The following is a 22,529-nucleotide window of genomic DNA, read 5'->3' on the forward strand; positions in this document are numbered from 1 at the left end:
GTAGGGTCCAAAGGCTTTTTCAAGAGCGGTCGCACCAATACCTCCTTCAGGCAATCTGGGAACGTCCCTGAAGACAGGGACAGGTTGATGATCTCTCCCAGAGGAGCCCGAATTCTGTCTTCACAGGCTTTAATAAGCCATGATGGACACAGATCCAGGAGGCAAGTGGTGGGCTTCACAGCTGCCAGGGTCTTGTCAACTTCCTGGGAGAGTCAGTTGAATCGATCCAAGACTGGACCGGAAGATGGTCAAGGGGCTTTCAGTTCACTTGCTTTACAGATGTTGGATTTCACTGAGGGGCCTCCACAGTTCTTGACCCTCCACTTTTATTATGTCCCCCAAGACAAAGCTTCTTTGCAAATGAGAGCTAGCTGCAAGTACCTGGGGTATCCAAGATTTGCTGGGGCAAATTTAATGTGCGTCTCAGCTAAGTTATACTCTAAATAAATATTGGGATCAATTTCCAAGGCAAACTCCAGATTACAGCCACCAGGGATTGGATCTAGGCAGAAACAAAAACAACAGTTAATGCCAGGAAGGGAAAAAGAAGTCACTTCAGAGGGGAAAAAGAAAGGTGAATTCATGATACTGGCTCTCAATTTGTAAACCATCACCTACTGGAACATAAACCTGGAGATGGTGGAACACAGGTGACAGAGCTTGCTCCCAGAGACTATCAATAAGAAGAAACACAAATAGCTCTGACATGGAATTTCAGGCACGGATGGCCAGCAGTGCAAAAAGTACAGAGCCCTTTAAACCCACAGGTGATTTTTGGCCAATGCACGGTGGTAGAGTTGAAGGACATAAGAGCCATCAGCAAGGAAATAATAGGAAATATAGACAGAAAAGCAAGGTGGAGGGCCACGGCCATAGAGACCTTTAAATATAAGGATAAATAAGACCAAATGGAACATGGTGGAGTGATTCACATGCCATGAGACAAGCCATTCTTTACTGATGCATCAACAAGCTTAACAAATCCATGTGGTGAGAAACCCCTCCCGCCTTGCGTGCAGCTCAAACACTAAAGAGATCTTCTTCTGTGGCAAACCAGTTTGCCATTAGACCCACACCACAAGCTATGGTAATTCAGAATACAAAACTATGTGTCAAAAAAATCCAGAAGCCTTTGAACTGCACATGATGGAAGGGGAGGAGGAAGAGAGCATGCATATCTTCCAGTCTGACTCCAAGTATGAAACATATCCATATCTCAATTTGACTTCCCTGTAAAGCCTAGACACTAGTGGAACTAAGAACAGAGCAGAACAGGAGAATTGAAATTTTTATTCTACACCAAAGTGATAGGACAGCATTACAGAACATCGCAATATAAGTGTAAGAGAATGAGGGAGATGTACCTTTTTCAGTATAGGAGAGAGACACAGCCGTGCTTGGCACCTGATCAGCATCCACAGCTCGCAAATACCAGGTACACACATTCTGCTGAGGCCGAAGGAGAGAAACCAACCCTCGGTCTACACCAGTTCCTGAGTTGTTTGCAGAAGGTTTCTGAGAAGCAGAAGAAATAAATGTCTATAGAGGGACACGTCAACCTTTTCCATATATTCGTGTGCGTGCCTATTGCAACTGAAACATTGGAGGCTGTGGATGCAAGAGTCTGTGTGGCCACTTTGAGGGCCCAGCAAACAGAACTGCAAGAGCCATGCCCCACCACCAGCTTTTTCCTTTTTTTAAACCAGGAACTTGGCCTCCTTGTCAGAGAAAACTTGGGATGGGGAGCCTGAAATGAACCTTGTAAATATGCATACGCCTGCATTGTGCCTGTTCCCAAGAATAATTCAAGGTTTTGCATCTAGTGATTCCGCCCCAAAGGGCAACCTTATGGTACTGTGTGTGAATGTTGTTGTAATAACAAGGAAAATGAAATCTATTTTTACTTTCAAACTTCACCTTTGAGAAATAAGATCACGTTGTTTCGTGATAAAAAATGAAAGCCAAGACACAAACAGTAAAACAGTAAAAGCAAAACATAATAAACAACAACAAGCTTAACAGCAATTGGAACAGTTTTTAATCCTCCTGGATGCAGCCAATATTTAACACTGCTGGCAGCTTCTATTACATTTTCAGGAAGGGTGTCCAAGAAAATTCTAGAGCTAGCCTCCTGTGCTCTAGGGAGCAGGCTGCAACTGCACATGCCTGAAGCTGGACCCTCCTGCTCAGTTCCTTTGGACCTCCACTGGTAAGGACAGAAGCGTCATCCAGAAAGCTCTGTAGCTGAGTCGCCACTGCCCTCTCTATCAGTTTGCCCAAATAGGGCGAGTTGGACACCGGCCGATAGTTGGCCAATTCAGCCGGGTCCAAAGTTGTTTTTTTCAGGAGAGGGCGGACCATTGCTTCCGTGAGTGCCTCGGGGAACCACCCCTCCACGAGGGACTTGTTAATAATCTCCCTCAAGGCACCTCAAAACCCCTCGTGGCCCGCTTTAATGAGCCAGGAGGGGCATGGATCAAGGCCACACGTGGTTGGGTGCACAGATGCAAGCGATCTGTTGACTTCCTCCAGGCTGAGCTGGTCAAAACACTCTAAACCCGGAATCGAAGACGCGCAAGGGGCCTCGAGTTTGCTAACTGTTTCAACTGTGGCGGGGAGGTTGCGGCGGAGCGTCAAGATAAATAAATCTTCTTAACATACTTTATGGCAGCAAACCCAAAGCCTTTAAACTTGCTACCCTAATGGGGTTGCCAGGTCCCTTTTGGTAGCTGGCAGTGGCAGGAGGCCTAGGTGCGCTGGAAGGGACATCAGCATGCCACTGGATGCTCTGGTATTTGGGCAAAAAAACACCAGAGCCTCCGGCAATGTGCTGATGTCACTTCAGTGCGTGCCAGAAGGGATACTGCCAGCCTAGGCCTCTCCCCGCTGCTGTAAGTCCTCCTGCCAGCCAGCTCATCAGCAGTGGGTGTCCAGAAGCCCTATACCCTAATAGCACCTTGTAATTGAGGGGAAGGTTTACAGTTTTAAACAAAACAGTTCTCCAGAATCATAAGTGGTTCTATAGTTCCCCTTGGTTATAAGAAAAGGCCTGTCACACCTGCACAGAGAAGGAGGGGGTTCACTCCCTGAAGCCGAGCAGCAGTGAGGAGGCTTTTGGGGGGAGTCAGTCCTTCATCCCACGGTGGGATGAGTTTGGCCTAACTGGATCTGGTACTGAGATAGGAATAGAAGCCAAGAAAGGCAGTTCCATTTGGGTGCTTTGCTGATTTCTGGCCAGTGTCTTCCTTGGTGGTAATTCTAACGCATTTTAAAAACTTGTTTCCTATTTACTAATTGGCTACAATATTTGTTTAATAAACCGTTTCTCCTTCACTTTGCCTGGGTTCTTCATGCTTGCAATTTGGCCATGTATCAGGTCACGCCACAACTAAAGAGGCAGTTGCCTAGAAGCAGAGAGGGTGCTCTGGGCCCTCTTTAGTAAAGTCCTAAATCTAGAGTGGAAACAGTTAACAGTCATAGCAAGGAGACAGTAGCTGTGGAAGCAGAGCCTGCATTACAAGAAATCAGCTACAAAGCCAGTCAACAGGGTCTGACGCAGTGACACAGACATTGCAGGTACTAAGTTCATGTCAAATAACAGTATTGGAAATACCTTATCAAAGGAAATGGTTACATTCTTCTGATGGGTGTGGATCTGAAAGATAACGACTGTCACATTGCTGGCAATATTTCTCAACACTGTTTCTGTTGGAATGGTTCTGTTCAGCAAGATCGTCTTAAATTTTCCCAAAGAAAGCTCAAGGGGGAGAAAATCTGTTTAAAAGGGAGAGAGAAAATTACATACACACTGTGTTTAGTGGGTGCAAAAACAAACGAGACTAGTTACCTGCGGCAGGTAGGTTGGTTGCTTCAACCCTGAGTTTTTGACAGATCTGGCGCTATTTCCCCATCTCCCAACCCCCTCATACTCACCATTCCCCAGGAGGTTTGGTAGCTTTAAAAAAAATCATCAGTGACAAACACTACAGAGATAAACCTTCTATTGATTCAAGAAACAGCTGGTTAAAAAGCCTGCTCGTGGCAGAAGGGAATGGTAGGTGTGAGGAGATACCCCACATGGACACTCCATTGCAATGAGAACACAGCAGGGACTGCTTTCATGTGGAGGTCACTTTTGTTACAACTGACATAGTGTTGGGATGCCACGGGCTTACCTTTCTTAATAATGACTCATTCATTTGCCTGGTTGCAAGTTTGTTTGGAATAGAGACCGCTTTGCTCTTCAGCCTTGCTAAAGTCAGGATCACAAGATGCCATCATCTGTCCTGAAACTCTAATTGGGATCAATGATGAACTGGTGAACCTTTCCCCTCTTAAGATCCTAATCTCAAGACTGACTTCGTGCCCTGCCTGCCTAAAGAGATGAAGCAAATAGCAACTAGAGACAAGGCTTTCTCAATGGTGTCCCCCATCTCTGAAATGTCCTTCCACTGGAGACACAGCCGGTGCCTATCCTCTCATTTCTTACACATCAGGGCACGGGCATAACTATAAAATTTTGATTGGTTGATAAATTTGGGGGAGTGGGGGAAAGACGGGGACATCCCATTGGCAGATGGCCGGTGGATTCCTCTCCCCTTTTCATGCTAGGCAACACCCCCTCTTGTTGGCTTGCCGTATCCTGCCTGTGCCCTTGCTGCAGACGAACACACACACACACCCAAAGCCAAGTCATGCGGCGGAGACTTCCTCTCCCTGATGTTGTTTAACATCTACATGCACCCCCTTGACCAACTGGTGCAGTGCTTTGGGCTGGGGTGTCATCAGTATGCTGATGACACCCAACTATATCTGTTGATAGGTGGCCAACCGGACACTACCTCAGCTGTCTTGGCTGAGAGACTGGAGGCCGTGATGGGATGGTTAAAACAGAGTCGGCTGAGATTGAATCCAGCTAAGATGGAGGTTCTGTGGGTAGGCTTCACGTTTGGGGTGCCAACTCCAAGCTCTTGACGGTGTTCCCTTAACACCAGCACCAACTGTCAAGAGCTTGGGTGTGATTCTGGATGCCTCCATATCAATGGATGCCCAGACCATAAAAGCTGCCAGACTGGCATTCTTTCTGCTATGCCAGGTCAGAGCCCCAGTAATCCAAGCAATGGTCACCTCCAGACTGGACTACTGCAACTCACTCTACGTGGGCCTACCCTTGAGACTGACCCGGAAACTTCAGCTGGTCCAGAATGCAGTGGTGCAGATCCTTACAGGGACCCCACTAAAGGCACAAATTTGACCTGTGCTATGTGAGCTGCACTGGTTACCAGTTGATCACCAGATCAGGTTCAAAGGTTTGGTGCTTATATTTAAGGTCCTTAACAGTCTGGGACCCAATGCCTCTCCTGATACACCCCTCAGAGAGTATTACACTCAAGATGTAAAATTTCCAGAAATGTTGAAGCTTGGGGAAAAAACTCGTGGTTTTTTTTTGTTTTGAAAAAACAGAAATTTTCGGGAAAACTGAAAACAATGCTACATCAGCACTTCTTTTTTCTTTTCCAGACTTAAAGTCATTCTGTTACTTTAGGAACATAAAATATTACTATGGACATTTTTACTTGGCATGAAATTATCACAACTAGCATATTAAAAATATAGTGTATCCAAACAATTATTACAAACAGAATACCCACCCACATGCAAAAACAAAACTGAAACCTTTTTCTTTTCTTGTGACAATAGCACCTCCTATGTCACTGCTTGCTATTATCCTTCTGGAATATTCAAGAGGCTTTATTCTTTGTAGTTGTTACTACTTGTGGATTATCCTGTTCCACACCGTGTTTACTCCATAGTCTTCCTTTAGGCCCTCTAACTCTAGGTCTTTGACTTTCTACTTCCCAACATCCTGGGAACTCTTCCCAGTCTTCAGCCTGTGAGAGATATTTTAATCACAGCCAAATGGACCACTTACCCTTTCACCACAAACACTTTAGCTCTCTGAGCAACATTCTGCATCATTGTGGCAGTTCATCCAATCAGCATTCCAAGGTTTCACCACCAGAAATTCAATACAATATAGTTCATTTTAGTGTTTTAGCCTTCAGATCAGTCATTTAGCACAACTAAAAATGTCACCAAGTCAATAAATCCGCCTACAGAGCATAACATAGCACAACTTTGGTTAACTCACCACTAAGTTGTTCTCAGCAGAGCATAAAGCTCTATTGGGAACATACCAGAGGAGACGGTCCCATAGATATGCGAGTCCCAGACCCCTCGTGGCCTTAAATGTCAGTACCAGAACCTTGAACCTAAGCCGGTACTCCACTGGGAGCCAGTGCAGCTGACACAGCACAAGTTGAATGTGGGCGGCCTGTGGTGTTCCCATCAGGACCTGCACTGGACCAGATGGAGTTTTTGGATCAATCTCAACGGCAGGCCAGCATAACATGAGGTGACCCAGTCTGGAGGTGACCATTGCATGGATTACTGTGACTAGGTCAGGGCGAGAAAAGAAAGGGGCCAGTTACCTTGCCTGGCGCAGCGGGTAAAACGCCAGCTTGGCAACATTTGTGATCTGGGCTTCCACAGATAAGGAAGTATCCAAGACCATGCCCAAACTCTTGACGACTTCCCCCCAGTATTAGAGACGTGCCGTCAAGAGTGGGAAGTTGGGACCCCAATCCTGAAGCCCCTCCACCTAGCCACAGAACCTCCGTCTTGGTCGGATTCCGTTTCAGCCTGTTCTTCCACAGCCATTCCACCATGACCTCCAGCCCCTCAGCCAGATTTTGTGGGGCGGTGTTCAAGAGGCCACCCATCAACAGATACAGCTGGGTGTCATCAGCATAGTGGTGACATCCCAGCCCCAAACTCCATGCCAACTGGGCGAGGGGGTGCATGTAGATGTTAAACAACATTGGGGAGAGGACTGCCCCCTGAGGAATCCCACATGTTAAGGGGAACCCAGTTGGCACCCTTCCCCCAGCACTATCCTCTGTCCCTGACCTCGGAGAAATGAGGTGAGCCGCTGTAGGACTACCCCACGAACTCCTATGTCAGTGAGGCGGTGTGTCAACAGGTCATGGTCGACCGTGTCAAACATTGTTGTAAGATCTAACAAAAACAGCAGCACCAACATGCCTTGATCCAGTTTCCTACAGAGATCATCTGTGAAGGTGACCAACACCATCTCTGTCCCATGGCCAGGGCAGAAACTGGACTCGAATGGATCAAGTGCCAGTGTGTCATCCAGGAAAATTGGAGTTGCTTGGTTACCACTCTCTCAATTACCTTGCCCAGAAACAACAGATTTAAAACTGAGCAGTAATTCTGTGGATCCAAAGGATCCAGAGAATTATTTTTTTCAAGAGCAGTATTGCCACAGCCTCTTTCAGACCCTCTGGGTAGAACCCCAAATCCAGGGACAGGTTAATAAGGGCCATCAGAGGGCCCCAGATTCCCTCACAACTGGTTTTCACCAACCATGAGGGACATGGATCTAAGAAGCATGTGGCAGGCCTGACAGCACCCAGGATCCTGTCGACATTGGTCAGAGAGAGCCAGCTGAAGTTGTCAAATACTGAATCCAAAGACAGACAAGGGGCCTCCAGTTCATGTACTGTATCAACATTGGCTGGAAGGTCGTGGAGGAGTGGCAGGATTTTATCCACAAAAAAGCTCGCAAATGTCTCCATTACTAATATTTGGTGCTGTCTCCATAAAGGTGGTAAAGGATCAAATCCCCCTAAACAATTGAGCTGGGTGAGAGCTAGCAGATGCAATGGAGGCTGAGAAGAATTTTCTTTTCGCAGCCTTCACCACCATCTCATAGGATTTCATAAACGTCCTATAAGATGCTCTTGTACCTTCACTGAGAACATGCCACCAAACTCGCTCTTGTCGCCACCTAGACAGATCCCTAGCCCTAAAGACGTCAGCCCTGGCTCCTACCTGGTGGAATTCTCTGCCAAATAACATCCATGCCCTGCGGGACCTTATGCAGTTCCGAAGAGTGTGCAAGGCAGAGATGTTCCGCCAGGCTTTTGGTTGAGGACAGCAACAGGTACGACCTCATCTGGCACTCCCTTCCCCTCCTCCACCCTGCCTTTCTCACTTATTGCAAGACAGTAATGTATATTGTATGATTGCTTTGGCACCATCTGATGTTATTTTTAGCTATTCTTGTTTTCTGGATTTAAAATGTACAGTTTCCTGTTGTTAACCGCCCTGAGCTCTGTGAATTCAGAGAATGGTGGTTTATAAATAATTAAATAAATAAAAACCTAGAGCAAATATTCGGATTGTAACCCACAACATACAAGTAAAAGATATTATAGTATTACTGCAAAGCCAGCAGGCCAAAGTGGACCTAGAATAAGTAATTTTTTACCATCACCGGCTAGCAATTTTCTGTGGATTACATCAAAGTTAAAACTATCACAGAAACTGATTGTGAACACCCTTGAACACCACAGAAGAACGTGCAGCAAGAGTTTTCCACTCTTCCCATCCTTCAATGACAAGTATGTTGACTGAAAAGAACAGAAGTCCAGTAGCACCTTAAAGACTAACAAAATTTGCAGAAGGGTATGAGTTTTCATGAAGCTTTGTGAAATGCAAGTTAGACAAGAGACATCAAACAGAAGAGAATTGGCCAGTGATGAAGTCCTGATCTGCAGGACTTAGCAGAGGAGTGTTTTCTCCTATGTCACATGACTACCCAACCCAAGGGCAATATGTACGAAGTGTGCTTCTGCACATAGGATGACACGAATAAGACTCAGTGGCTGTGTGGGGCGTCACATGTGTACAATGGGTCTCTTGATTCTCTCAATGTGATTTAAATCCAAGTCCGGCATGCTTCAGCTTCATTGCAATCAATGACATTCAAGCATGTGGTCAAAACTCTTAAGATCCATTCATTTCAGGGAGCCAGAGACACACCAGACTGGCTCTGGACTGTACTCATTACATCCAGTACAGACAAGATATTCACCACAGCTAACACAGCAAGATGTTATCTATGACTCAAAACTGACTCCTTTCCTACTAGTACGACCAATTTGTTGTAGCATTCTGCTTTACAAAGAAAACATACTGAAGGCACATAAATGGCTCATTGTGGGAGCATATTCACAGTTTTCCCTGCACTCAATCTCCTGCGGCTACCATTCCCACCCATCCACACAACCTTGTAAAACCTACTACTTTCCAGCTTTCCTTTTTTAAAAAAAAACTCTGACTCCTTTCACTGCAGAACTATAAGGAGAAAGGTGCATCCTGCACATTTCCCCTTCCAACTGTGCAGCCAAAAAGGCTGGAAATAAACTTTTTAAATAAAGAACATTGGGAAGTAATCAATAGACAGTTATGACGTGTTCTAGCAATTCCAATTTTTTTCTTAAAAGCCTGAAAAAAGCCCTCCAGTGTGTGTGTATTGGGGGGGGGAATAGCATCCTTGAGGCTGAGAGAAGGACAGCAGCAATAAAGTGGGCAAAACCTGCAAAAATGCACACCTTCCCAGACTCATCATTCACACAGCATCCAACCAGTGTTCTGCCTAAGCTCCACAGTATTGTGAGCAAAAAGTCTACCTTGTGAGCGAAAAAAGCTGGTAGCATTAAAGTTGTGAGCAAGTCTACATTTGACTATTGCATAAATTATTTTAAGAACATTATTTCCATAATCTTGTAAAAATCACAGAATGAATTCTTTTAAACTATATTTAAACTATATTTTAAGAATAATTTAAACATTACAAAAGAAAAAAGAACCAAGTCAAATTTCATTACACAAAATGTCCTCTATAGGGGTAGACCAGGCCTCTGGAGGTCTACCTGCCCCTTTCCACTATATTGGTAGACCTGGCCTCAGGAGAACAGGTCTACACTGTATTGGTAGACCTGGCTTCCAGAGAAACAGGTCTACCGTCCCCAGTCCACTGTATTGGTAGACCTGGCCTTGGACCATTGTCCCGTGCTGACCCTTAGAAAACATACCAGCATTTAGAGGGGGGAAGACTCTTGCAGTCTACTTTAATTTTTTTAGTGAAATATTATAACCAGCATTACAGTTCTAGTATAACAGAGGTGGAACAATCACTGTCAGAACCCTGCCTAACCTAACAAACAGGAAGTTGCTTAAATGTTATCAACCTGCCCAAGCTACGTATTTATTCAAATATTTATATCCCACTTTTCCCGTTGAATCGAGGCAGCTTACAAATCATACTGAAAAGCATAATAGGGTGTGCAAAAAAATATATTCCTGGCTCAATTATAGCCTATGCGGACCATTATAATCAATGGGCCCACCGGCTATAATAGAGAATCGATCCAGGGGTATCTGGAACTCTGGTGGGCTATTTTTTGAGGTAGAGGCACCACATTTGCAGCATAGTTGCTGGTTCCTCTCCTAACCCCCCCCCCCAAGTTTCAAAAATATTGGACCAAGGAGTCCAATTCTATGGACCGCCAAAGGAGATGCCCCCACCCTCCATTGTTTCCTATGGAAGCTTGGTTGTGAGCAGAGCAGAAATCCTCTGAGCTGGCCTCTGAAATGTTGTGTGCCAGTTCTCCCTAGTGCAGCTTAGAGGAACTGTGCATCCAAACATATTTTGTTTGCAATCTTTCCAAAAAGATTATACCAAATCAGGTTAAGGAATAATGACAGGAACAATGAAGGGAAAACAAAGAAGTCATGTAGATGCTCTCCAACACAGCACTGATATAAGGACGCTAAGACAAAGCTGAAGAGCCATCTGGTTCAGGAAGTCTTCAGTCTAGGTACGACATGCAAATAGAAATGCCCCATGAAGTAAGGATTTCAAGTTTTGTAAATCTGTTTGCGATCTCCGAATGCAGTCACTATGTTACGTTTCCATAGATAGCACGAGCAATGCTCCCTCTAAACTGTGGAGTCCTGAGAGCAAAAATTCTATTTTCTGAGCTACCAGCATTAAAGTTGTGAGCAGGTGATTTGGCTACTGCATAAATTAGTTTGCTCTGGAGCCATCCTTCCTGAGCTAAGTCAAAACTCTGTGAGCTGGAGGCAAAAACCTGTGAGCTAGCTCACACTAACTCAGCTTAGAGGGAACACTGAGCATGAGGCAGAGCTTGTGGAAAGCCAATCAGGGAGGCTTACTGTAAAAGGAAAATTCCATTCCTCATATTACAGAAGATCATTCTGAGTTCAGTCAAGTGTCGAGGCCAAGGAGGACAGGTCTAACGGATGGTTACCTTAAGTAGTCCAAGTCAGTGATCTGGCCACCCAGAGAGTCACTATTTTGTCCTCTTTTTTTGAAAGATCCACTGCTTTTCAATCTCTATGTAAAGTCCTTAGGACAAATAATTCATAGCTTTGGGGTTGGTTGTCATCAATATGCTGATGATACGCAGCTCTATATATCTTTATCCAAATCTCCTGGTGATGTGGTAGAGGTCATCACTGCCTGGCTATGGTGGTTAACTGGCTCAAAGTGAACAATTGAAACTAAATCCTGAAAAGACAGAGGTAATGCTGGTTGGGAAGGAGGAGGTCTTGAAGGACATTGTTCTTCCCCACTTCTGATGGAGTGCAACTGATCCTTGCGGACTCAGTTAAAAGGCTTGGGATCATACTGGATCCAGCTTATTCACTGGAGAAGCAAGTTAACGCAGCTGCAAAAAACAAGGCTTTCTACCAACTTAGCCTACCCCATAAGATGGCCCCTTACCCAGATATGGCTGGCCTGGCCACCCGGATCCATGCCCCAGTAACATCCGAGACTCGACTATAGTAATTCACTGTACATTGGTCTCTCCAAATCAACTTGGAAACTCCAGTTGGTCCAGAATGCTGCAGGACAGCTACTAACTGGAGCTAGATGGAGCATGCATATTACTCCCATTCTGCAGACACTCCACTGGCTGCCCATCTTTTACTGGGCTCAGTTTACAGCATGGGCTATCACATACAAAGCCCTTCATGGCCTTAGCAGGACCACCTCTCTCCCTATGCTCCACCATAAAAACTTCACTCAAGTCGGCAGGGCTTCTGCAGCTACCAGCCTTCAAATGAGCAAAATCAACAGCTGCCAGTACACATGATTTCTCTATGGTGGCTCATGCCTTGTGGAAAAGTTTGACTGAGGAGGTCAGGAAAACTCCCAGTGTCCTGGCTTTCCACAAGCTGTGCAAAATTGATCTATTCAGGAGAGCTTTTTTCCCCACGGGTAATAGCGCTGCACTGCACTGCACTGAATAAATGATTAGGGACTATGGTCTACACTTCCGTGCTTAGCTTATTGTAAATAAGATCCTATTTATGTAATTTCTGTGCCGCTTAATGTGCCAAGTGAATATTTATGCTATACTTCAGTTCTTTCTGGTGGTTGCAGACTTCTAAAATCCTAATGTGTTGATTATTCAATGACCCATTTTGTTGACTACTGACTCACTCCGTGTAATCCGCCTTGATTCCCTGTGAAAAAGGTGGACTTTAAAAAATGTAAATAAATAAAACAGTGTACATGCATAGAGAGCAACGGGCACCACCATGCCTGCTGCTTCTCCTTGTACACACACTTGAGACCCCAGCAGCACAGGGAGACAGCAGAAAAGATTTTAGTGCAGGAAGAAGGCAGAAAGATCCCCTCCCTGTAAGAACTATTCCTTGTCTTCTCCCCCCCCACCACCTGCCTTGCCTTTCATTCCTCTGGACAATCCTCCAGGTCTCCATGCATGCATCACAAAGACCACCATTCCATCAATGAGGTCCCAGCTCTGGCTCTTTTTCTTTCCGCTGTCACATGACCAACTTCACATAGCTTCCAGTAATGTGCTTGCGGCTCAGTGTGCCCCATACTGCAATGTTGGGGATTGGTTCTTGGTCTAGAAAGGCTGAAGGGCCTCTGATACGGCCACTGGACAGAAGGATTACCGATAAGTAGCACTCAATTTGCTGGTTCACTAAAGGGAGCCACTCCAGCATTATAAAAACAGCTATGGACACACCGTGCAAGCTCAGACCCACCTCCATGCACATTTAAATTCTTTCGCTATTACAAATGATTTCAAGTTGCATGCCAGTGCTCCCTACCTTCTACCTTTCCTAATCTAGGACTGCCAGACATATTCAATTTATTTTGCTAGCACTTTGCACAGCTTTTCCCCCCTTTGACTTTGTAACATTCTAATGAAGCTTACTTAAAATGGGGGGGGGGGAATTCCCAGCCAAACCTATCTCTGCAATCCACTAGCAAACTGCATCAGATATGCTTTGCCCTTCTGTTACTAACCTGCTCTTCTAAAGCTCATTAATTAACAAGAACGATCCCACAAAAGTCAGTCAGAACCAGTCTGTGCATTTAATGAACTTCTAGCCTCCAGAGGCACGTGGAGCTTGCTCCTTCTGGAGCAGAGATCTCAGGAATGAGAAAGTCATGCTTCTTCATCAGTGGAGGAAACTGAGAACATGACACCATAACCACAACACATGACCAGGTTTTTGAAGGCCTCCAACTCCCAGGATCATTGGGCTTCCTCTGGAAGACACACCCAGCTTAGGGAGCACCAACAGTGATCACATGCCTTGTCCTCTGCCCAGAATACTCTTCAGAATGCCACGGCATAGCATTCAAGAGCCTTCTCACCCAGGGCAAGGTACAGTCTTAACCTCCACCAAACTTATGGTTCCATCATCATCTAGTCTCTTGGAATCCTGTCAAGGCTTCTTCACACTTGGAGACTTTTTAACAGGCCATCAAAGCCAGGGGGCTAAGAAATGCACAACTCTTCTTCGGATCGCTCCACAATACTCCCAAGACACCAAAACACGCAAGTGGGACTACAGCAAATGGGCATCAGAAAACACACGGGACTATAGCAAATGGGCATCAGACATGTACACGTACAACTCAGAGCCAAGCTCAGCACTGGCAGCTCCCTCCTAGACAGTGCATAATCCCAGGCCAGGGCCAACTCAGTCACATGGCTGCCAAACACACACACTGGAACACCAGCCACTGGGCCAGTGGCATTAGGAACAGCCACCCCCACAGGTGCAAGGCAGCTTGAGAACCCATTCTCCCCCTGATGAACCGAAGGCAAGGTGGCCCCTTCTTCAGGAGCTCCCAATGCCACAGCCTTGGTGAGATGCCCCTGGTCCATGTGAGCCCTACCCAGGGACTATGAGTCCTACAGGGAAATTTCCCAGTAGGCTATTGTCCTAGAGGGCTTCTGGTAGCCAGGAAAAGGCAGAGGCCGGCCCCAGAAACTCTACCACCACCACCTTGGGAGTCACTTCACTCGCAGACCCTTCAACAGCAATTTATCTACAATAATGAGCTATATTTGGAAGCAGACAGAAACTCCAAGGATGACACCTTTTGAGGCCGAGCTCCTATGACTGAGGCCATTGAGAAGGTGGGACCAGAGGTACAAAATTCCAGGTCCCTGTTGAAGCAGCATGTCTGTTCCATTCTGTTCTCATGTGCGTTCTTCTGACAGCAATGTCAATGGGTGTCAGCTCACAAATTACCCTCTCCAGCAGTGCTGCCTATTTGGAGAAACATACAAACGGCGAGGTAATACCCACGGTTTGCCCCACTGAGCTGAGGGGCTCCACAGCACTGGCTCGTAGTGCCACCAGGGCCATTCAGCTGGGCTTGCTCTACGGATATGTTCACTTCCCAAGTTCCCAGTCCGCTCCAGGCCAACCCCCAGCGGGAATAACCTGGACCTAGAGAAACTGGGGCGCTGGCCCACCGCGGCTTGCCGAGACACCCTTCACTGGAAACACTCCCCCCGCAGGAACCTCCGGCCACTCCACAAGGCACCCAAGATCTCTGAATCCTCTTACCCACGGGGCTGTCCTCCGCAGTCGTCTTCCTACAAGCGGAGCCCAGCAGCAGCACTAAGCCGGGCAGCCACATGACACCGGGCGACCACCGCGCGTTGCTTCGAAGACGAGAGAAAGGCGGGCAGAGGCAGGCGAGGCTTCCCTACGAACTCGGGTTCTATCCCGGCCGCCTGCCCATCCCGGCTCAAGGCCGCGCGCCGCTCACGCCCACACCGCCTCCTCAACACAGCCGCCCGGCCCGACCGCTCCGGCGACGCCGCGCTCCCATTTCTATGGTGCTCTCCGCTCACCGCTACAGCCGCTCACTTCCGGGGCTTAACCCTTGAGACGGCTCCCCGCCCACCCCTGTTTGGACCGCTGAAACGACCCAGCTACTCTTCGGCGAGGGCGAGCTGCTGTCCCCTGGCCTGAAGGGCCCTCCTTTCCAGAGCCTTTCCCAAGCTGCGCCTGTGGCAGTGCGCACCCCACACGCCACTGTCTGGAACTGGCGAAAATAACATCCAATTGTCCTAGCTGAATGGTCCATTCAAGGGTACTGAGCAATAGCGACTCTGTATGAAGAGCGGCCGTGCTTCACGTACTGGATAGAACGTCGGGCCGATCGGAGCGTTGCCAAGCGACCACCACTTCCGCTGGTATTTTTCACCCCACCTGGCAACACGGTGCTTTCTCATTGGCTGGTTGCTCTAGCCGGGCGCGCCCGTCTATCCGCGGGTGGAGGTGGCGTGGGTCTACTGGGAAAGGGAGGCGCTATGGCCGATCGCCTAACACAGCTTCAGGACGCCGTGAATTCGGTAAGAAGGAGGAGGGGACTCTAGGTGCTCTGTGAATGTATGGCTGGGTAGGAGGTCGAGAAGGTGGAAGGCCGAATCTGGGAAACGACCGTTCAACTCCTTCTCGCCATAAGTTCGGAGTGGTTCTTCACGTGTCATTAGAAGAGACGGCAAGGATTCCTCAAAGGACGGAATTTGCATTAAACTTGTGTATACCAACCTTGTTCTTAGGTGCAGATGTCGCCCTGAACTAGAACGGAACATCTAAGGCCCTATAGTGCTAGCTCAGTGCTTTACTGTTGTTGCTAAGGAGATTTTCCGCTCTACTCTCTTTGGTGCTCCCTGAAGAGCTTGTGTCGCTTGAGCCGCCCTTCTAGTCGCTCGGGAGTCGGGACACCTTGGGGGAATGGAGCCTCCACGTCCGGTTTTACTGGGGGGAAACAGAACCCAGCCATTTCAGAGGGCAGGTCTAAAGGGGGGGGGGGGCTGTCTGGCCTTGAAGCTGGCTTGGGCCCGAGCGTGACTCTCTAAATCGAGGAGAGGGAGGGTCTGTAAAGTGTAATGGCAGGCCAGGAGATTTCGAATTGAGTGGGGGCAAGGGCTTAACTAACTCGTAATGGAATGAAGGTGAGGACAATGAGTATGCTGCCCTCAGCTGCTTGCGAAACCGTAGGATAGAAAGGCACTAGTTTGGTAGGTAGGCAAAACCACCCCCCTTTCTGCTGTTGAAATATTTCATAAGCTTCTTTGTCAGGTCAGGCTAAAAGTTCAGCAGTGGCCAACCAAGATACCTACCACCTGGAAGCAGGGTAGGAAGGTAGGGGCTCTCCCCTGCTGTCCATGCATAATTGGGCGGAATAGCACAAAATCTTTGGAGAACTGGAGTTACAAATGGAACATTTCTATTCCTGTCACATATCCAGTTGGTAACTTTAAATCCTGGACTGTCTCCCTGTGTGTGGTTCAAGAGCTAATTTGAATGTATGGGGGCCAGTAGCCTCTGTGCTTCTGTTGCATGCTTTGCAATTTGCTTTTAGCATTACATCCCATTGATCTCCTCTAGACCTAGTGGGCTATCGTGATGTCTGTGTCTAGAATTCTATTTCATCAGTTCTGTCTGCAGTTCAAAGGATTAAATGTATGGTATAGTTTGCAGCACAGATGCCTTTGCCAGGTTTTTCAAATATGTTTCCATTTAACTAACAGCTGCTATTCTGTTATGTAGTATACATTCATAACATATTTTTGGAAATTAATCGTTCTGTGTTTACCTGTAGCTTGCAGATCAGTTTTGTAATGCAATTGGAGTCTTGCAGCAGTGTGCTCCACCTGCATCTTTTAGCAACATACAAACTGCAATAAACAAAGACCAACAAACTAATCCTACAGAAGGCAAGTAAGCTTCTTTTTTGTCTGTCTACCTCTGTAACATGGGGAGAGAAAACTATTGCATTCTCCAAGACCACACGGGAAGTCAAGCATTGCAGAGTCCTTCACTTGGCTTTTCTAAACAGTTGTTTCTGTTTCTGTTTGCTTTCTCAAAGGCTTACAGAATGTAGGAAGCTGGCATCAATACACAAAATCATTTGTTTATTATAGTCAAAGTCTGCTTTCAGTTTGAGATACAGCTTTGTTAAGAGTGATCAGCTGTGCATTCCAAGAGCATTGTTATCTTGGCCACATGTGGTGAAAATATTGGTTGGGAAAGGTTAATTAAGGTTGTTCAAAAAGGTGCTTCTCAGCTTTTAAATTGTATTTTAGGTTTTTAATCTTAAGATTAATGGGATGATACTCTTACATGCTAATCATTGTTCTCCCCAGCTGATGGTTTCCTGCAAGCTACAATAGCTAACATGGTATATTCACTTAAGAGCATTTAGGGGAAAAAGCTTCTTCTTTTGTTGTTGTTGCCTTTCCATGGGCATCAGTGGGCTCCTGCTTAGAATGTAACTTTTTATTCATAAATAAACCTCTCAGTGTACTTTAAATATCTACAGTTTATCCGAAATGTGATGTTACCATTTTAGACTTTCCATGCTCAGTCTCCATTTGGTCTATTCCAAATGTCTGTTTAAAATAGTTGGTCTTGCTATCTTCGTATTTTATTATAAATCCATCATGAACACATGAAACTCCCTTATACTGCTTTGTTTAGCTTGGTGTTGTCTATACTGATTGGCAGTGACTCTCCAAGGTCCCAGACAGAGAAAGGTCTCTTTGCCAGTTAAGTACCCATTACCTGTTGTCCTTTAACTGAAGATCCTGGCAGTTGAACCTGGGACCTTCCGTGTGCAAAGCAGGTGATCTGCTACTGAACACAGCCCCTTAACTTTGCCCATCTGTTGAGAATACCAGCTGTGCTAAATATTCTCACATATATTGTCTTTAAAAAGCCCTTCTTTTTAAAGTACAGTGACTGGAGCAGCCTCAACCTGGTTTTATATTCTTAAATAACAAATGTTGCTTTTCCAGAATATGCCCAGCTCTTTGCTGCCTTGATTGCCAGGACTGCTAAGGATATTGATGTTTTAATAGATTCCTTGCCTAGTGAAGAATCTACAGCTACGTTACAGGTAAGAGTGGGTTTTAAGTTGCTCATGTGCTTTGTGTTTCCTTTCGTTTCAGTGAGTAAAACAGTATTTTATCAAAATGCCTTGACCACTTATAAAAGCGTTTATTTGGCTTTAGCCATAAACTGATTCTTTGGTATAAAATTTTACAATCAGCAAGCTGCCTGACTCATTCCCAAGCCAATCCAGTCCCAACAGTCTCTGAGAACTCAATGAATAGATGATGTACAACTGTATAGACTCAATAAACGCTGATAAAGCGACAGTCTCTAAAGACTCAAAAAGTGTTGATGAAGCGACAGCATGTATCCTGGGCTCTATACATATTTCCAGTTCTTCTTCATGGTCCTGATTGTATCACAGTTTTCCAGTTGGAAGCAATGCTCAGTAAAATTAACTTAGTAGCTGCAACATGCTGATGGTGTGTTGCTGCTAGTAAGTTAAAAATGATTGACAGCATTTTGCTGCTAGCAAGTTAATTTTATTGAGCATTGGTTCGGATTGAAAGACTATGATATAATCGTGACAGTGAAGAAGATCCAGAAATGTGTATACTGCCCGGGATGCATGTTGTCACTTTTTGAGTCTATAGAGACTGTTGTACATCATCATTCATTGAGTTCTCAGAGACTGTCGGCACTATATTGTCTTGTGGTCTTCACTGGAATTCACCTGCATGTAGTCTTCTGGTTTTTTTCAATGTGAGAGGATTGTATTGTGTTAAATTCTACAATTCTAAAACTGGAACATAAAAAATGCCTTTGGTATGATCTTATAGAATCATAGAATGTTAGAGTTGGAAGGGACCTTGCAGGTCATCTAGTCCAACCCCCCTGCACTCTGCAGGAATATAGCCAAAAGAGAGCCCTACAACATACCTGAAAGATGGTCATCGAGCCGCCGCTTGAAAATGTCCAGCGAAGGAGCATCCACTACCTCCCGAGGTAGTCTGTTCCACTGCTCAACCACTCTTACCGTTAGGAAGTTTCTCCTGATATTTAGCCAATAACGACTCCCTTGTAACTTCCACCCATTAGATCTAGTCTTGCAATCCAGAGCAAGAGAGAATAGATCTGCTCCATCTTCTACATGACAGCCCTTCAGATATTTGAAGACTGAAATCATGTCCCCTCTGAGCCTTCTCTTTCCCAGGCTAAACATACCCAACTCTTTCAGCCTTTCCTCATAAGACTTGGATTCCAACTCTCTCACCATCCTGGTTGCACTCTTCTGGACATGCTCGAGCTTGTCAACATCCTTCCTAAAATGTGGTGCCCAAAACTGGACACAGTACTCCAGGTGAGGCCTGACCATAGCAGAATAGAGCGGAACTACCACCTCCCTTGATCTGGACACAATGCTTCTGTTAATGCATCCTAAGATTGCATTAGCTTTCTTCACAGCCACATCGCACTGCAGGCTCATGTTTAGCTTGTGATCAACCAGAACACCTAGATCCCTTTCACATGTGCTGCTAATCTCTATTGAAATTAATTGTATTTGTCTCAGCCCACTGTTTCAGCCTATCTAGATCTTTTTGAATCCTGACTCTGTCTTCTTCAGAATTAGCAATCCCACCCAGCTTCGTGTCATCTGCAGATTTGATAAGCATCCCCTCTATGTTGCTGTAGATTTTCCAGGATGTGTGGCAGTGGTCTTGGCATTGTAGAACCTGACGTTTCGCCAGTAACTGTGACTGGCATCCTCAGAGGTATAAACACAGAAAGATGGAATACTCTCTGTGTTAAGGTGAGAAGAAAATGGTAGGCAGTAAATTTATATCTACTCCAGAAGGTGGGTAGGGCTGAGTCATTGTCTTCTTCTCACCTTGACACATTCAGCCTTCTCCTTCCCCCCCTCCCCCCCACAGTGGCGGTGGCAAGGCCGGCCCGCCAAGGTTTCTCCTTTCCCCCTTCCTCCCCAGCAGCAAGGCCGGCCCACCAAGCTTTCTCCTCTCCCTCCCGCGGCCCGCCAAGCTTTCTCCCTTCCCAGCGGCAAGGCCAGTCCGCCAAGCTTTCTCCTCCCTTCCTTCCCCAGCGGTGGCGGCGCTAGTCCGCCGAGCCTTCTCTCGCCCCCCATCCCCTGTGGCGGCAAAGCCTTCTCATAACGTTCCCTGCGCATGCACAGGGATGCTTCTTTACTTTGGGGGGGATTTAAGTATTCCCCGTATAGTTTTTTATGGTCTCAGGAATTCTCTGATGTGCAAAGTGCTTCAGATCACCTAATATCTCTGAGTTCACAAGTGTCCATTGTAGTGTGAAAAGTAAGACTTGGATGTATGATGCGTACTGTTCTTTTTACTGTCCAGGCTGCCAGTCTGTATCGCTTGGAGGAAGAGAACCATGAGGCAGCAGCACGCCTGGAAGACGTGGTGTATCGTGGGGATCTGCTCTTGGAGAAGATACAGTGTGCCTTAGCTGACATAGCCCAGTCACAGCTGAAGACCAGAAGCATAAGCCATAGCCACCCTGGTCCAGATTAACAGCAGCAGGTGGCGGGACTTCACTGTGGAATTCAGTCCTCTGGCATGTGTTTGGTGGGAAACACGGGGGTAACCACCTCATTGATCCCAGATGCTGTGGAAAGACTTATGATGTGGTACTTCTGATTCAAGGGGTCATTGCTGATGTTTGTTACTCATCTGTGTCATTGAAAGGAGAAGCCATTACAAATGGCGACTTGCTCAGCCTTTATTTTCATGATGTCTCATTTACAGTGTACGCTGTGCTGTGGAGTGGATGCTTTTCAAGCGGCTGGCGTAGTCCCTCCAGATCATCTGTTCTTGTCATTGGGAGTTAACTTCTTGGGGCCCTGAATGATTGAACCATACTAGTCCTGTGTCTCAGGTTAAGAAGGATGAACAGAACAGCTCACCATGGGGGAAAGATTCGTCTAAGAAATCTCTCAGGGCTAGGAGCCAGTTTTTAAAAGTACTTTAAGCATACCCAGAGGTAGACAAATGAGGGAAAATGGGGAAGGGAAATACAGAATTTGGAAAGCAAGATAAAAGTACAGTTTCTCTTTCAAAATATATTTTTGGACTTTACCCCTTCCCCTGTAAGGCTGGATCAAGCATTCCATGACTTGTGGCTGAAAATTGACCAACCCCTTCTTGCTAGCACATATTTCACAGATTTGGGGTGTGTGCTTCTGTACTTGAATCAGAATGTACAGTCTCAACCAGGCAGCCTTGTGTATTCACGATGAGGAAGACAAAATGCTCATATCTGTTAAGCACAGCAGGCAGTTCACGCATAGGTTGCATTGAAGTGTTCTCCATCTGGGCAACTGACATGATGTCGCTCAGCCCTGGCTTTTAACCTGCTCTTGAGACTGGTGGGGGATGATAGCCAGAAGCCTAAGAAATACTGTAGCCTTCCCCCCTATAAGACTGTGCTGCACTGAGAGCCTGGCTTCTGCTTCTTGTGGGAGATCCACCACTCGACTGCACAGAAGGAAGAGCAGAGCCCAACAAGAGCACCCCAGCAGCCGCTGAGTCAACCGCAGCCTGTAGATATCTACCGTTATGATAAATATGTACCTCCTTCCGATCACTATAATGTTACTGGGAGTATGGAAGAAGACCAGAGGTTTCTATGCCATTTTACAGGGTACTGAATTTTGGCTGAATTTGATGATGTAATTCAGCTTGTAGTCCCTGCAGGAAAAGTATTGCTGCAGTCACAGTTTTGCTAGTGGTTGAAGCCAGAACTTAAAACAGTTGGAACGAATAAGTATAATGAACTCATCTAAGCTTTGAGGCCTATCCCTTTCCTACTCAGTATGTTACATAATGGGGTGGGGATTTTGGGGTGTCTGCATCAAATTTGTAGTCATCTAGACCTTTGCTGTTATTTTCTCTCTTCTCCTTCTACCGTTTTCCCTGATATGCAACACAGAAATTTAATCTAGTCTTGAAATTTTTTCTACTATTCTGTTATAAACATGCCAATGAGACTATGATAAATCTCAAAATTGTGTATGTGTAGCTATTAAAAAGTTTGTGTTTACGTATCTGTTGGGATTTTTTGATTCAGGGTCGATGGTCGTATTGCAAACGCAAGAGCCACACTTAGTAAAAGAAAAATATCTTTACTGTAAAAACAAAATAAAACATGGGTATGGTACTTTGGATAAAGAAATAAAATAAAAGGTTACATACTAGCAGTTACGCTCAGTAATATATGCTAACAGCTATCTACATCTTTCTATCTGTCTTGGCTTCTAGAAGAGAACTACCACTTTGGTTCACACAAAAGGCCATAAACTTGTGAATACATTAATGCTAGATCAAAGCATTTCTACAAACAAGATGTTAGTTGACCAATACAAAGGTTACAGGTCACTTCATTAGGATAAACAACTCCCACAAACTTTTCCGCCG

The 22,529-nt window shown here is 45.9% G+C and overlaps 2 protein-coding genes across 2 annotated transcripts in view; one reads left to right on the forward strand and one right to left on the reverse strand.

The window, feature by feature from the left end:
* The window catches only part of TM7SF3 (transmembrane 7 superfamily member 3), a 38,666-nt gene extending 23,611 nt beyond the window's left edge, over positions 1–15,055 (reverse strand). The window contains exons 1-4 of the mRNA XM_015429439.1: positions 14,803–15,055; positions 3,614–3,774; positions 1,365–1,515; positions 382–502 (exon numbers count right to left, since the gene is read on the reverse strand). Coding sequence (XP_015284925.1) covers positions 382–502; positions 1,365–1,515; positions 3,614–3,774; positions 14,803–14,875 — 506 coding nt within the window. The 5' untranslated portion in view covers positions 14,876–15,055. The remainder of the gene's footprint in view (positions 1–381; positions 503–1,364; positions 1,516–3,613; positions 3,775–14,802) is intronic.
* A 450-nt stretch (positions 15,056–15,505) lies between these two features.
* MED21 (mediator complex subunit 21) lies at positions 15,506–22,151 on the forward strand. The gene is made up of 4 exons (XM_015429438.1): positions 15,506–15,596; positions 16,853–16,967; positions 18,048–18,148; positions 20,454–22,151. Exons 1-4 carry the CDS (start codon positions 15,555–15,557, stop codon positions 20,625–20,627), a joined length of 432 nt encoding a protein of 143 aa, XP_015284924.1. The 5' UTR covers positions 15,506–15,554; the 3' UTR covers positions 20,628–22,151.
* Positions 22,152–22,529: the final 378 nt, after the last annotated feature.

The sequence above is a fragment of the Gekko japonicus genome, unplaced genomic scaffold (genome assembly GCF_001447785.1).
Source record: "Gekko japonicus isolate JY-2015 unplaced genomic scaffold, Gekko_japonicus_V1.1 scaffold169, whole genome shotgun sequence".
NCBI classification, from domain to species: domain Eukaryota; kingdom Metazoa; phylum Chordata; class Lepidosauria; order Squamata; family Gekkonidae; genus Gekko; species Gekko japonicus.

What these genes read in the sequence shown, in the direction of transcription:
- MED21 (XM_015429438.1), top strand. Translation starts at nt 15,555, where the DNA reads ATGGCCGATCGCCTAACACAGCTTCAGGACGCCGTGAATTCG. An exon ending in ACAAACTAATCCTACAGAAG is followed by an intron (nt 16,968 to 18,047) that starts GCAAGTAAGCTT and finishes TTGCTTTTCCAG; the next exon opens with AATATGCCCAGCTCTTTGCT. An exon ending in AATCTACAGCTACGTTACAG is followed by an intron (nt 18,149 to 20,453) that starts GTAAGAGTGGGT and finishes TTTACTGTCCAG; the next exon opens with GCTGCCAGTCTGTATCGCTT.